This window comes from Prunus persica, chromosome G2, assembly GCF_000346465.2.
Source record: "Prunus persica cultivar Lovell chromosome G2, Prunus_persica_NCBIv2, whole genome shotgun sequence".
Lineage (NCBI taxonomy): Eukaryota > Viridiplantae > Streptophyta > Magnoliopsida > Rosales > Rosaceae > Prunus > Prunus persica.
Genome location: NC_034010.1, coordinates 27,674,131 through 27,686,135, shown reverse-complemented (window position 1 = coordinate 27,686,135; position 12,005 = coordinate 27,674,131). Strand labels below are relative to the sequence as shown.

Below are 12,005 nucleotides of genomic sequence, written 5' to 3'. Positions count from 1 at the left end.
TGGGGGGTCCTTCTTTCCTTAATTCATTAATTAAATACTACATTTACATAAGTATAGCCTGCGGCTTTACTATATTTTTCTTTTGAAAAAATAGTCTAGCCGGGCGGCTATACTTTTGGGACACGTGGCGCCTAATCGCTGGAGGCTCCTTTTTTTTTTAAGACCAAAAAATAGTACAGCCGCACGGCTAGACTCGGTGTTTTTAAAAAGTCGACACGTGGCGCCTTTTTAATATTAAAAATAGTATAGCCGCACGGCTATACTCAGTTTTTGTTTTTTTATTTTTTTTTTAAATTTTTTTTTTTTATTTTTTATTTTTTATGAAAAGGTAGGCTACACCCTTTAAGTAGCATGGTATGTATTTCACTTTTTTAATTACTTTGATTAGTAAAGGAGAAAAAGAAGAAGAGAAATTGAATTACTATTCATTAAGTAATATAATTCATGAAGTTAATTAAAATATTTAATCATAATCAGTCATTAAATAAATAATAATTAAAATATAACTGCTAATTCAACTAATTAAACCTCCAAATATATTATGTAGTTACTAAAAATAAAATGTTTAAAAATTAATTAACCTAAACATCCTAAGTTTATACTTATTTTTTAAAATTAAGACCTCTCCCGACGAAATTTCGTCGGCAAAGATATTTTCGTCGGGGCAAACCTAATCCGGCAAATTTTGTCGGCATAGATCTTTGCCGACGAAATTTCGTCGGGAGAAGTGTTCATGTGTTTTTTTTTTTTTTTGAAAAGTATCAAGTTTAAAAATATGGATATGTTTAAACTAGCAAATTAATATCTATAAAGTACAAGCTAATGCAACTTGGAGGGTCCTTCTTTCTTTTATTTATTTATTAAATACTATATTTACACAGTATAGCCGTGCGGCTGTACTGTATTTTTCTTTTTTAAAAATAGTCTAGCCGGGCGGCTATACTTTTTGGGGACACGTGGCGCCTAATCGCTGGAGGCTCCTTTTTTAAGACCAAAAAATAGTACAGCCGCACGGCTATACTCGGTGTTTTTTAAAAAGTCGACACGTGGCGCCTTTTTTATTAAAAATAGTATAGCCGCACGGCTATACTCAGTTTTTTTTTTTTTTTTAAATTTTATTAATTTTTTTTTTATTTTAATGAAAAGGTAGGCTACACCCTTTAAGTAGCATGGTATGTATTTCACTTTTTTAATTACTTTGATTAGTAAAGGAGAAAAAGAAGAAGAGAAAATTGAATTACTATTCATTAAGTAATATAATTCATGAAGTTAATTAAAATATTTAATCATAATCAGTCATTAAATAAATAAACTAATTAAAATATAATTGCTAATTCAACTAATTAAATCTCCAAATATATTATGTAGTTACTAAAAATAAAATTTTTCTAAATTAATTAACCTAAACATCCTAAGTTTATACTTATTTTTTAAAATTAAGACCTTTCCCGACGAAATTTCGTCGGCAAAGATATTTTCGTCGGGGGAAACCTAATCCGGCAAATTTTGTCGGCATAGATCTTTGCCGACGAAATTTCGTCGGGAGAAGTGTTCATGTGTTTTTTTTTTTTTGAAAAGTATAAAGTTTAAAAATATGGATATGTTTAAACTAGCAAATTAATATCTATAAAGTACAAGCTAATGCAACTTGGAGGGTCCTTCTTTCTTTTATTTATTTATTAAATACTATATTTACATAGTATAGCCGTGCGGCTGTACTATATTAAGTAAAATTCTAAAATATAAAATTAGTTTCTTTACTTTTTCTTTTGGCCAACTTCCTTCATTTAATATATGTAATTAAGTAATATCTTATTCTTTTTGAATTACTTCAATTAGTCGTAATATATATATATATATATATATACATATGTGTGTGTGTGTGTACGTACGTAGTTTCTAATAATACATTCGTGTTCTATACGCATCTCCTTTTTTTAAAAAGCAAACGTACAATAGTCGTATTGTACATGTTTGTACGTATTTGTAATGCTTTTTCTTTAAAAACATAAATAAATTTAATCCTTTTTAATAAACATATAATTACTTTCTTTGCTTTAGTGTTTTGGTCCACTTCTTTAATCCAATACATGTAATTGAGTAACATGTTAGCCTTTTTGTATTACTTTAATTTGTAATTATTAATTAGTATTAAAAAAATTATAGAAAAAGTCCACAAAATAATTAAATTCTATTTACGTAGTATAGCCGTGCGGCTGTACTATATTTTTCTCTTTGAAAAAACCGCTGGAGGCTCCTTTTTTTAAAACCAAAAACAGTACTGCCGCACGGCTATACTTTGTGTTTAGTGGACACGTGGCGCCTGAACGTTTGGGGTCCACCTTTTTATATTAAAAATAGTATAGCCGCACGGCTATCCTCCGTTTTTTATTTTTTTTAATTTGAAAAACTGACACGTGGCGCCTAAACGTTGTGGTCCTCCTTTTTATATTAAAAATTGTATAGCCGAACGGCGATACTCAGTTTTTTATTTTTTTAATAAAAAAGTTGACACGTGGCGCCTAAACGTTGGGGTCCTCCTTTTTTATATTAAAAATAGTATAGCCGCACGGCTATACTCTGGTTTTTAAATTATTATTATTATTTTTTAAATTACAAATTTTTATGAAAAGTTTGGCTACACCCTTTAAGTAGCATAGTATGTATTTCACTTTTTTAATTACTTTGATTAGTAATTAACTTAGTGAATATTAAAGGAGAAAAAGAAAAGAGAAATTGAATTACTATTCATTAAGTAATATAATTCATGAAGTTAATGAAAATATTTAATCATAATCAGTCATTAAATAAATAATAATTGAAATATAATTGCTAATTCAACTAATTAAATCTCCAAATATACTATGTAGTTAATAAAAACAAAATTTTTAAAAATTAATTAACCTAAACATCCTAAGTTTATATTTATTTTTTAAAAGTAAGACCTCTCCCGACGAAATTTCGTCGGCAAAGATATTTTCGTCGGGGGAAACCTTATCCGGCAAATTTTATCGGCATAGATCTTTGCCGACGAAATTTCGTCGGGAGAAGTGTTCATGTGTTTTTTTTTTTTTAAAGTATAAAATTCTAAAATATAAAATTAGTTTCTTTACTTTTTCTTTTGGCCAACTTCCTTCATTTAATATATGTAATTAAGTAATATCTTATTCTTTTTGAATTACTTTAATTAGTCGTAATATATATATATATACATATGTGTGTGTGTGTGTACGTACGTAGTTTCTAATAATACATTCGTGTTCTACACGCATCTCCTTTTTTTAAAAAGCAAACGTACAATAGTCGTATTGTACATGTTTGTACGTATTTGTAATGCTTTTTCTTTAAAAAAAAAATAAATTTTATCCTTTTTAATAAACATATAATTACTTTCTTTGCTTTAGTTTTTTGGTCCACTTCTTTAATCCAATACATGTAATTGAGTAACATCTTAGCCTTTTTGAATTACTTTAAATAGTAATTATTAATTAGTATTAAAAAAATTATAGAAAAAGTCCACAAAATAATTAAATTCTATTTACGTAGTCTAGCCGTGCGGCTGTACTATATTTTTCTCTTTGAAAAAACCGCTGGAGGCTCCTTTTTTTAAAACCAAAAACAGTCCAGCCGCACGGCTATACTCTGTGTTAGTGGACACGTGGCGCCTGAACGTTGGGGTCCACCTTTTTATATTAAAAATAGTATCGCCGCACGGCTATACTCCGTTTTTTATTTTTTTAATTTAAAAAACTGACACGTGGGGCTAAACGTGTGTCTCTTTTTTATATTATAAATAGTATAGCCGAACGGCTATACTCAGTTTTTTATTTTTTTAATAAAAAAGTTGACACGTGGCGCCTAAACGTTGGGGTCCTCCTTTTTTATATTAAAAATAGTATAGCCGCACGGCTATACTCTGGTTTTTAAATTATTATTATTTTTTTTAAAATTTAAAATTTTTATGAAAAGTTTGGCTACACCCTTTAAGTAGCATAGTATGTATTTCACTTTTTTAATTACTTTGATTAGTAATTAACTTAGTGAATATTAAAGGAGAAAAAGAAAAAGAGAAATTGAATTACTATTCATTAAGTAATATAATTCATGAAGTTAATGAAAATATTTAATCATAATCAGTCATTAAATAAATAATAATTAAAATATAATTGCTAATTCAACTAATTAAATCTCCAAATATACTATGTAGTTAATAAAAACAAAATTTTTAAAAATTAATTAACCTAAACATCCTAAGTTTATATTTATTTTTTAAAAGTAAGACCTCTCCCGACGAAATTTCGTCGGCAAAGATATTTTCGTCGGGGGAAACCTTATCCGGCAAATTTTATCGGCATAGATCTTTGCCGACGAAATTTCGTCGGGAGAAGTGTTCATGTGTTTTTTTTTTTAAAGTATAAAATTCTAAAATATAAAATTAGTTTCTTTACTTTTTCTTTTGGCCAACTTCCTTCATTTAATATATGTAATTAAGTAATATCTTATTCTTTTTGAATTACTTTAATTAGTCGTAATATATATATATATATATATACATATGTGTGTGTGTGTGTACGTACGTAGTTTCTAATAATACATTCGTGTTCTACACGCATCTCCTTTTTTTAAAAAGCAAACGTACAATAGTCGTATTGTACATGTTTGTACGTATTTGTAATGCTTTTTCTTTAAAAAAAAAATAAATTTTATCCTTTTTAATAAACATATAATTACTTTCTTTGCTTTAGTTTTTTGGTCCACTTCTTTAATCCAATACATGTAATTGAGTAACATCTTAGCCTTTTTGAATTACTTTAATTAGTAATTATTAATTAGTATTAAAAAAATTATAGAAAAAGTCCACAAAATAATTAAATTCTATTTACGTAGTCTAGCCGTGCGGCTGTACTATATTTTTCTCTTTGAAAAAACCGCTGGAGGCTCCTTTTTTTAAAACCAAAAACAGTACAGCCGCACGGCTATACTCTGTGTTAGTGGACACGTGGCGCCTGAACGTTGGGGTCCACCTTTTTATATTAAAAATAGTATCGCCGCACGGCTATACTCCGTTTTTTATTTTTTTAATTTAAAAAACTGACACGTGGCGCCTAAACGTTGTGGTCCTCCTTTTTATATTAAAAATTGTATAGCCGAACGGCTATACTCAGTTTTTTATTTTTTTAAATAAAAAGTTGACACGTGGCGCCTAAACATTGGGGTCCTCCGTTTTTATATTAAAAATAGTATAGCCGCACGGCTATACTCTGGTTTTTAAATTATTATTATTATTTTTAAAATTTAAAATTTTTATGAAAAGTTTGGCTACACCCTTTAAGTAGCATAGTATGTATTTCACTTTTTTAATTACTTTGATTAGTAATTAACTTAGTGAATATTAAAGGAGAAAAAGAAAAAGAGAAATTGAATTACTATTCATTAAGTAATATAATTCATGAAGTTAATGAAAATATTTAATCATAATCAGTCATTAAATAAATAATAATTAAAATATAATTGCTAATTCATCTAATTAAATCTCCAAATATATTATGTAGTTAATAAAAACAAAATTTTTAAAAATTAATTAACCTAAACATCCTAAGTTTATATTTATTTTTTAAAAGTAAGACCTCTCCCGACGAAATTTCGTCGGCAAAGATATTTTCGTCGGGGGAAACCTAATCCGGCAAATTTTGTCGGCATAGATCTTTGCCGACGAAATTTCGTCGGGAGAATTGTACATGTGTTTTTTTTTTTTTTAAAGTATAAAATTTTAAAATATAAAATTAGTTTCTTTACTTTTTCTTTTGGCCAACTTCCTTCATTTAATATGTGTAATTAAGTAATATCTTATTCTTTTTTTATTACTTTAATTAGTCGTAATATATATATATATACATATGTGTGTGTGTACGTACGTAGTTTCTAATAATACATTCGTGTTCTATACGCATCTCCTTTTTTTAAAAAGCAAACGTACAATAGTCGTATTGTACATGTTTGTACGTATTTGTAATGCTTTTTCTTTAAAAATAAATAAATAAATTTAATCCTTTTTAATAAACATATAATTACTTTCTTTGCTTTAGTTTTTTGGTCCACTTCTTTAATCCAATACATGTAATTGAGTAACATCTTAGCCTTTTTGAATTACTTTAATTAGTAATTATTAATTAGTATTAAAAAAATTATAGAAAAAGTCCACAAAATAATTAAATTCTATTTACGTAGTATAGCCGTGCGGCTGTACTATATTTTCCTCTTTGAAAAAACCGCTGGAGGCTCCTTTTTTTAAAACCAAAAAAAGTACAGCCGCACGGCTATACTCTGTGTTTAGTGGACACGTGGCGCCTGAACGTTGGGGTCCACCTTTTTATATTAAAAATAGTATCGCCGCACGGCTATACTCCGTTTTTTATTTTTTTAATTTAAAAAACTGACACGTGGCGCCTAAACGTTGTGGTCCTCCTGTTTATATTATAAATAGTATAGCCGAACGGCTATACTCAGTGTTTTATTTTTTTAATAAAAAAGTTGACACGTGGCGCCTAAACGTTGGGGTCCTCCTTTTTTATATTAAAAATAGTATAGCCGCACGGCTATACTCTGGTTTTTAAATTATTATTATTTTTTTTAAAATTTAAAGTTTTTATGAAAAGTTTGGCTACACGCTTTAAGTAGCATAGTATGTACTTCACTTTTTTAATTACTTTGATTAGTAATTAACTTAGTGAATATTAAAGGAGAAAAAGAAAAAGAGAAATTGAATTACTATTCATTAAGTAATATAATTCATGAAGTTAATTAAAATATTTAATCATAATCAGTCATTAAATAAATAATAATTAAAATATAATTGCTAATTCAACTAATTAAATCTCCAAATATATTATGTAGTTAATAAAAACAAAATTTTTAAAAATTAATTAACCTAAACATCCTAAGTTTATATTTATTTTTTAAAAGTAAGACCTCTCCCGACGAAATTGCGTCGGCAAAGATATTTTCGTCGGGGGAAACTTAATCCGGCAAATTTTGTCGGCATAGATCTTTGCCGACGAAATTTCGTCAGGAGAAGTGTTCATGTTTTTTTTTTTTTTTTGAAAAGTATAAAATTTTAAAATATAAAATTAGTTTCTTTACTTTTTCTTTTGGCCAACTTCCTTCATTTAATATATGTAATTAAGTAATATCTTATTCTTTTTTAATTACTTTAACTAGTCGTAATATATATATATATATATGTGTGTGTGTGTGTGTGTGTGTGTGTGTGTGTGTACGTACGTAGTTTTCAATAATACATTCGTGTTCTATACACATCTCCTTTTTTTAAAAAGCAAACATACAATAGTCGTATTGTACATGTTTGTACATATTTGTAATGCTTTTTCTTAAAAAAAAAAAAATTAAATTTAATCCTTTTTAATAAACATATAATTACTTTCTTTGCTTTAGTTTTTTGGCCCACTTCTTTAATTCAATACATGTAATTGAGTAACATCTTAGCCTTTTTGAATTACTTTCATTAGTAATTATTAATTAGTATTTAAAAAATTATAGAAAAAGTCCACAAAATAATTAAATTATATTTACATAGTATAGCCGGTGCGGCTGTACTATATTTTTCTTTTTGAAAAATAGTCTAGCCGGGCGGCTATACTTTTGGGACACGTGGCGCCTAACTGCTGGAGGCTCCTTTTTTTAAAACAAAAAAAAGTACAGCCGCTCGGCTATACTCTGTGGTTCTGGAATCTTATTCTGCTCGGAAATAAACCCTAGGGGTGGGCACGGTTCGGTTTGGATCGGTTTTTGTCTCAAATTAGAACCGATCCGGTACTATTCATCCGGTTTGGTTCGGTTCGGTTTTAATAAAAAAAATTTCAAAAACTGCTCGGTTCGGTTTGAACCGGTTTCGGTCCGGTTCCGGTTCCGATTCGGTTTTGAACCGGATTATAAAAATTATTTTTTTAAATTATTTTTTAATACAATTCTCAACTGAAATATTATTTTTTTACTTGAAAATTAACAAATTATTCAATTTCATATAAAAAATAAATATTAAAGTGAGAAAAGAGAGATATTTTGACATTGAACTTGGATAAATATTAGGTTTTTTTTTAATAAAATTAAAAATATAGCATTAAATATAAATATATATTGTAACTATATATTTTTTTAGTTTTACCGGTTCGGTTCGGCCCGGTTCGGTTTTTGAAGACATGGAACCGGATCCGGAACCGGGCCAAACCGGTCCGGTTCAGTTTTTGACCGGTTTTTGACTTTTTGGTCAACTCGGTTCTTTTCCGGTTTGGTTCGGTGTAGTTCGGCTTGAATTTCCGGTTCGCCGGTTTGAGTGCCCACCCCTAATAAACCCATTTCCCTTACTGATTTTATCCTTGATTGAGCACTTGCCACTGAATCAGCATCACCACCAGCAGCAAAGATGGTCAAAGCCATTCGAGTCCATGAGCTTGGTGGACCTGAGGTCTCTCTCTCTCTCTCTGTGTTTCCATACATATGCTTTTATGTTTGAATTGGCCGGCTATTTTTATCAGATTATCAAAACTCACTTGTGTATAATTACTGGTTACTTGTCTTTATTTCTATCAGTGTTTAAAATATTTGAGATTGCTGAATTCGATTCGCAGTTTGTGTACAGTGTATCAAGTGTCTTCATAAATAATCAGTCACGTAAGTCGGCCAGTAGATCAGAAAACAATATATAGTTTTTGACACTGATTATTCAGTATCCATTACTTTTTTTTTGGGGTAAGGCAGTATCAGTTTATGTCTAGTTTTGCTTAAAGAAAATTTATCTTTGACCTCCCATATTTGTCAGCTAAAGGCCATTATTCCTTTACTTTCATCGTCATTTTATTTATTTTTGTCATGTGATGGTGTTAGGTCTTGAAATGGGAAGATGTGGAAGTAGGAGAGCCAAAGGAGGGAGAGGTTCGTGTGAAGAACAAGGCCATTGGGCTTAATTTCGTTGATGTATACTTCCGCAAAGGCGTTTATAAGGCTGCTACAGTCCCCTACATCCCAGGTTTTGCTGCATTTCTAAGATTATTATTATTATTATTTTTTGAATAGAAACATTTGTATTGATAATCAAGGGGAAAAGCTATCCTCAATTATACAACAAAGAGAGAACCCGCTCATTATAAGCAGAAAGGAAGAAAGATTCATCTAAAACTACTCCAACCAAAGATAGGTTAGAAGCTAAAGCCCAACTTAAGTAAACTTATCTTAAGACAGCACCTTTACCATATAAGATTATGAAGATACAGTTCAACCAAGATTGACTTCTAGCCAATTTTTGACTTCATGTTCTTTTTAAAAACTTTGGTTTTTCTTCACAGTTTTCTCTAATAAACCTTTACCATGAGAGTATATTTTTTGAAATATGGTTAGGAACGATTGGAGTGAACCTAATACAACCTAATACAAGAATGCAGAGCATGACATCAGATAACAATTTCCATTGTTAGATTTGTTGTATATATTTATATATGAAACTTTTTTGGGCTTTGATAATGGATTTACACAATTTATTTACAAATGAAAACTAATTTCAGGTGTTGAGGCTTGTGGAGTTGTGACAGCTGTGGGACCGGGACTAACAGGCAGGCAAGTTGGAGATCTTGTAGCCTATGCTGGTCAGCCAATGGGCTCATATGCGGAAGAGCAGATCCTTCCTGCAAACAGAATTGTGCCTGTTCCTCCTTCCATTGATCCTACTGTTGCTGCATCCCTCTTGCTCAAGGGTATGACAGCTCAGTTTCTACTACGCAGTTGTTTCAAGGTAGCGTTATATTTATGCAGCAGCATCTGGAATTTCAGGAAGTCATTAACCACACATTAAGTCTGTAAATGAAGATAGTTTGAATTACAAAACACAAGATAACCACATCCTGGTTGTGATATTTTAGCCCATGCTCGTTTTAATATTCCTTAAATATGCGTGTGGCATTGCAAAACATTTTTTTAGAGCTATTAGCATGCACCTATCAAGAAGAATTTTCATTACTGCTAATATTGTTTTGATCTTTATTGCTGTCATTGTAAAACTTTTTGGGCAGAATTGCCCCTGTTTTGACAAAGTATGCTCAGTTGTGTTTGAGTTAGTCTTTTTCATTTGTTAATCATGAGCACTCATGGGAGTTGAGGAGCTCTCTCTCTCTCCTTCCCTATTTATTTTTGTTCCTTTGAGACTATAAATTTTAAAAACATGTCCTATCATTATCTGATGTAAGATAAAACTACCGTTGTTGTTCTCTTTCACTTTTGCATTTGTGGCGCACTTGTTGATTCCGTTCCACCGGACAATCTGTGGAAAGGAAAAAAAACATAACAACTAAGTATGAATTCAATGAGTAAAATGTCCGAACCATCAAGATAGTACACCTTAAAAAACAAGCTCTATTATAAACCAGCAACGTGTAATCAACTAAGTGCTTCAATCTTAATTTGGGTTCATTTCTACAATTTTTTGCTTAACATAGCCCATCCTCTTTCCTAATGTTATATATGTTTCAAAAATTTGAAACTTATGTTGCTTTTGTTATTAGGTCTGACTTGAGTGTTGTTATCCAGGTTGAACCTGGACACACAGTCCTTGTCCATGCAGCAGCTGGTGGAGTTGGATCCCTTTTATGCCAGTGGGCTAATGCCCTTGGTGCCACTGTCATTGGAACTGTATCTACTAAAGAGAAGGCAGCTCAAGCCAAGGAGGATGGATGTCACTATGTCATAATCTATAAGGAAGAGGACTTTGTTGCTCGAGTGAAAGAAATAACATCTGACAATGGGGTCGAGGTTGTTTATGATTCTGTTGGGAAGGATACTTTCGAGGTAAGCTATACTTTTATTCTCCCTTTTTTCTACAAATGAACAAAAACACAATCAAGGGTGTTTAGGGAGAGATCATACACTGTTCAAATTCTGCATAAGTACATTTGAGTAGGCTTCCCCTTAACATGGTGCTGAAGTTTCTCAATGCTAGACCAGGCCTATGAAACCAGTTGTTTTTTAATTTGAGCCAGGTTTATGAATTTTTTAAAAGATGAGGGGGTCCATTTAGACGGAATGCTTTAAAGTTAGGAGTTGGATTTTGACAAAAGACTTTTATGTCGGATCAGTCAATCTAGCTATAAATTATTTACTAAATTCTAAGACCTGAAATCACTCTTCCTTAATAGACCCTAAAGTTAGTTGCATTGTGATTGTGGTAGTGCAAACGGTTGGTAATCAGTAATTAAAAAAGTGAAGAAGAAAAGACACTCTCAAATAAGTGTGTTGTGGCGTGATTTATTCAAATGTTGCAAGCCCAAGTGGTCTCCCAGATCAACGTAATCTGGTAGATAATGAGTTCTGGGTCGGCAGTCTTTTGCTAATTTGTATTTTGGACAAAGAATCCTTAATTGGGAGTTATTGTTGTATTCAGGGATCACTGGCATGCTTGAAGACTCGTGGATACATGGTGAGTTTTGGGCAGTCATCAGGTGCGCCAGATCCGGTTCCATTGTCAGCCATTGCAGTGAAGTCACTGTTCTTGACTAGGCCTAGACTCTTTAATTACGCTGTAACTCGAGATGAATTGCTAGGGATGGCGGGAGAGGTATTTGGTAATGTTCAATCAGGTGTATTGCGGGTTCGAGTAAATCACACCTACCCATTGTCTCAAGCAGCACAGGCACACGAAGACCTTGAGAATAGGAAAACATCTGGATCTGTTGTGCTTATCCCCTAATGCAAATATGAGTTTGGTCTGTTCAATTTAAAAGACTACGTGGTGTGTATGTGAAAATGAATAAGGAACGTTTGCCTTCATGTTCAGGATAGCTGCTGTGCCAAATGAAATGGATGTCTCAAACCGCAGTCATCAAGAGACTTTGTTAAGCTAGCAATAAAAACAAGAAAAACTGGATGCACAAGGTCCTCCAGGGCAAAAGTCCGCGATGACCGCCCTCACTGGTCTGCCGGAACAAGATGCATGTTTGGTACAT

At 31.2% G+C, this 12,005-nt stretch overlaps 1 protein-coding gene across 1 annotated transcript; it reads left to right on the top strand.

The window, feature by feature from the left end:
- On the top strand, positions 8,369 to 11,840 carry LOC18784731 (quinone oxidoreductase). Its single transcript, XM_007218280.2, has 5 exons — positions 8,369 to 8,482; positions 8,902 to 9,043; positions 9,576 to 9,802; positions 10,594 to 10,851; positions 11,444 to 11,840. Exons 1-5 carry the CDS (start codon positions 8,441 to 8,443, stop codon positions 11,747 to 11,749), a joined length of 975 nt encoding a protein of 324 aa, XP_007218342.1. The 5' UTR covers positions 8,369 to 8,440; the 3' UTR covers positions 11,750 to 11,840.

Bases quoted from the DNA above. Each gene is read 5' to 3' on its own strand.
- LOC18784731 (XM_007218280.2), top strand. From the start codon at position 8,441: ATGGTCAAAGCCATTCGAGTCCATGAGCTTGGTGGACCTGAG. The intron at 8,483-8,901 runs GTCTCTCTCTCT...TGATGGTGTTAG, and splicing joins ATGAGCTTGGTGGACCTGAG to GTCTTGAAATGGGAAGATGT. The intron at 9,044-9,575 runs GTTTTGCTGCAT...AACTAATTTCAG, and splicing joins TACAGTCCCCTACATCCCAG to GTGTTGAGGCTTGTGGAGTT.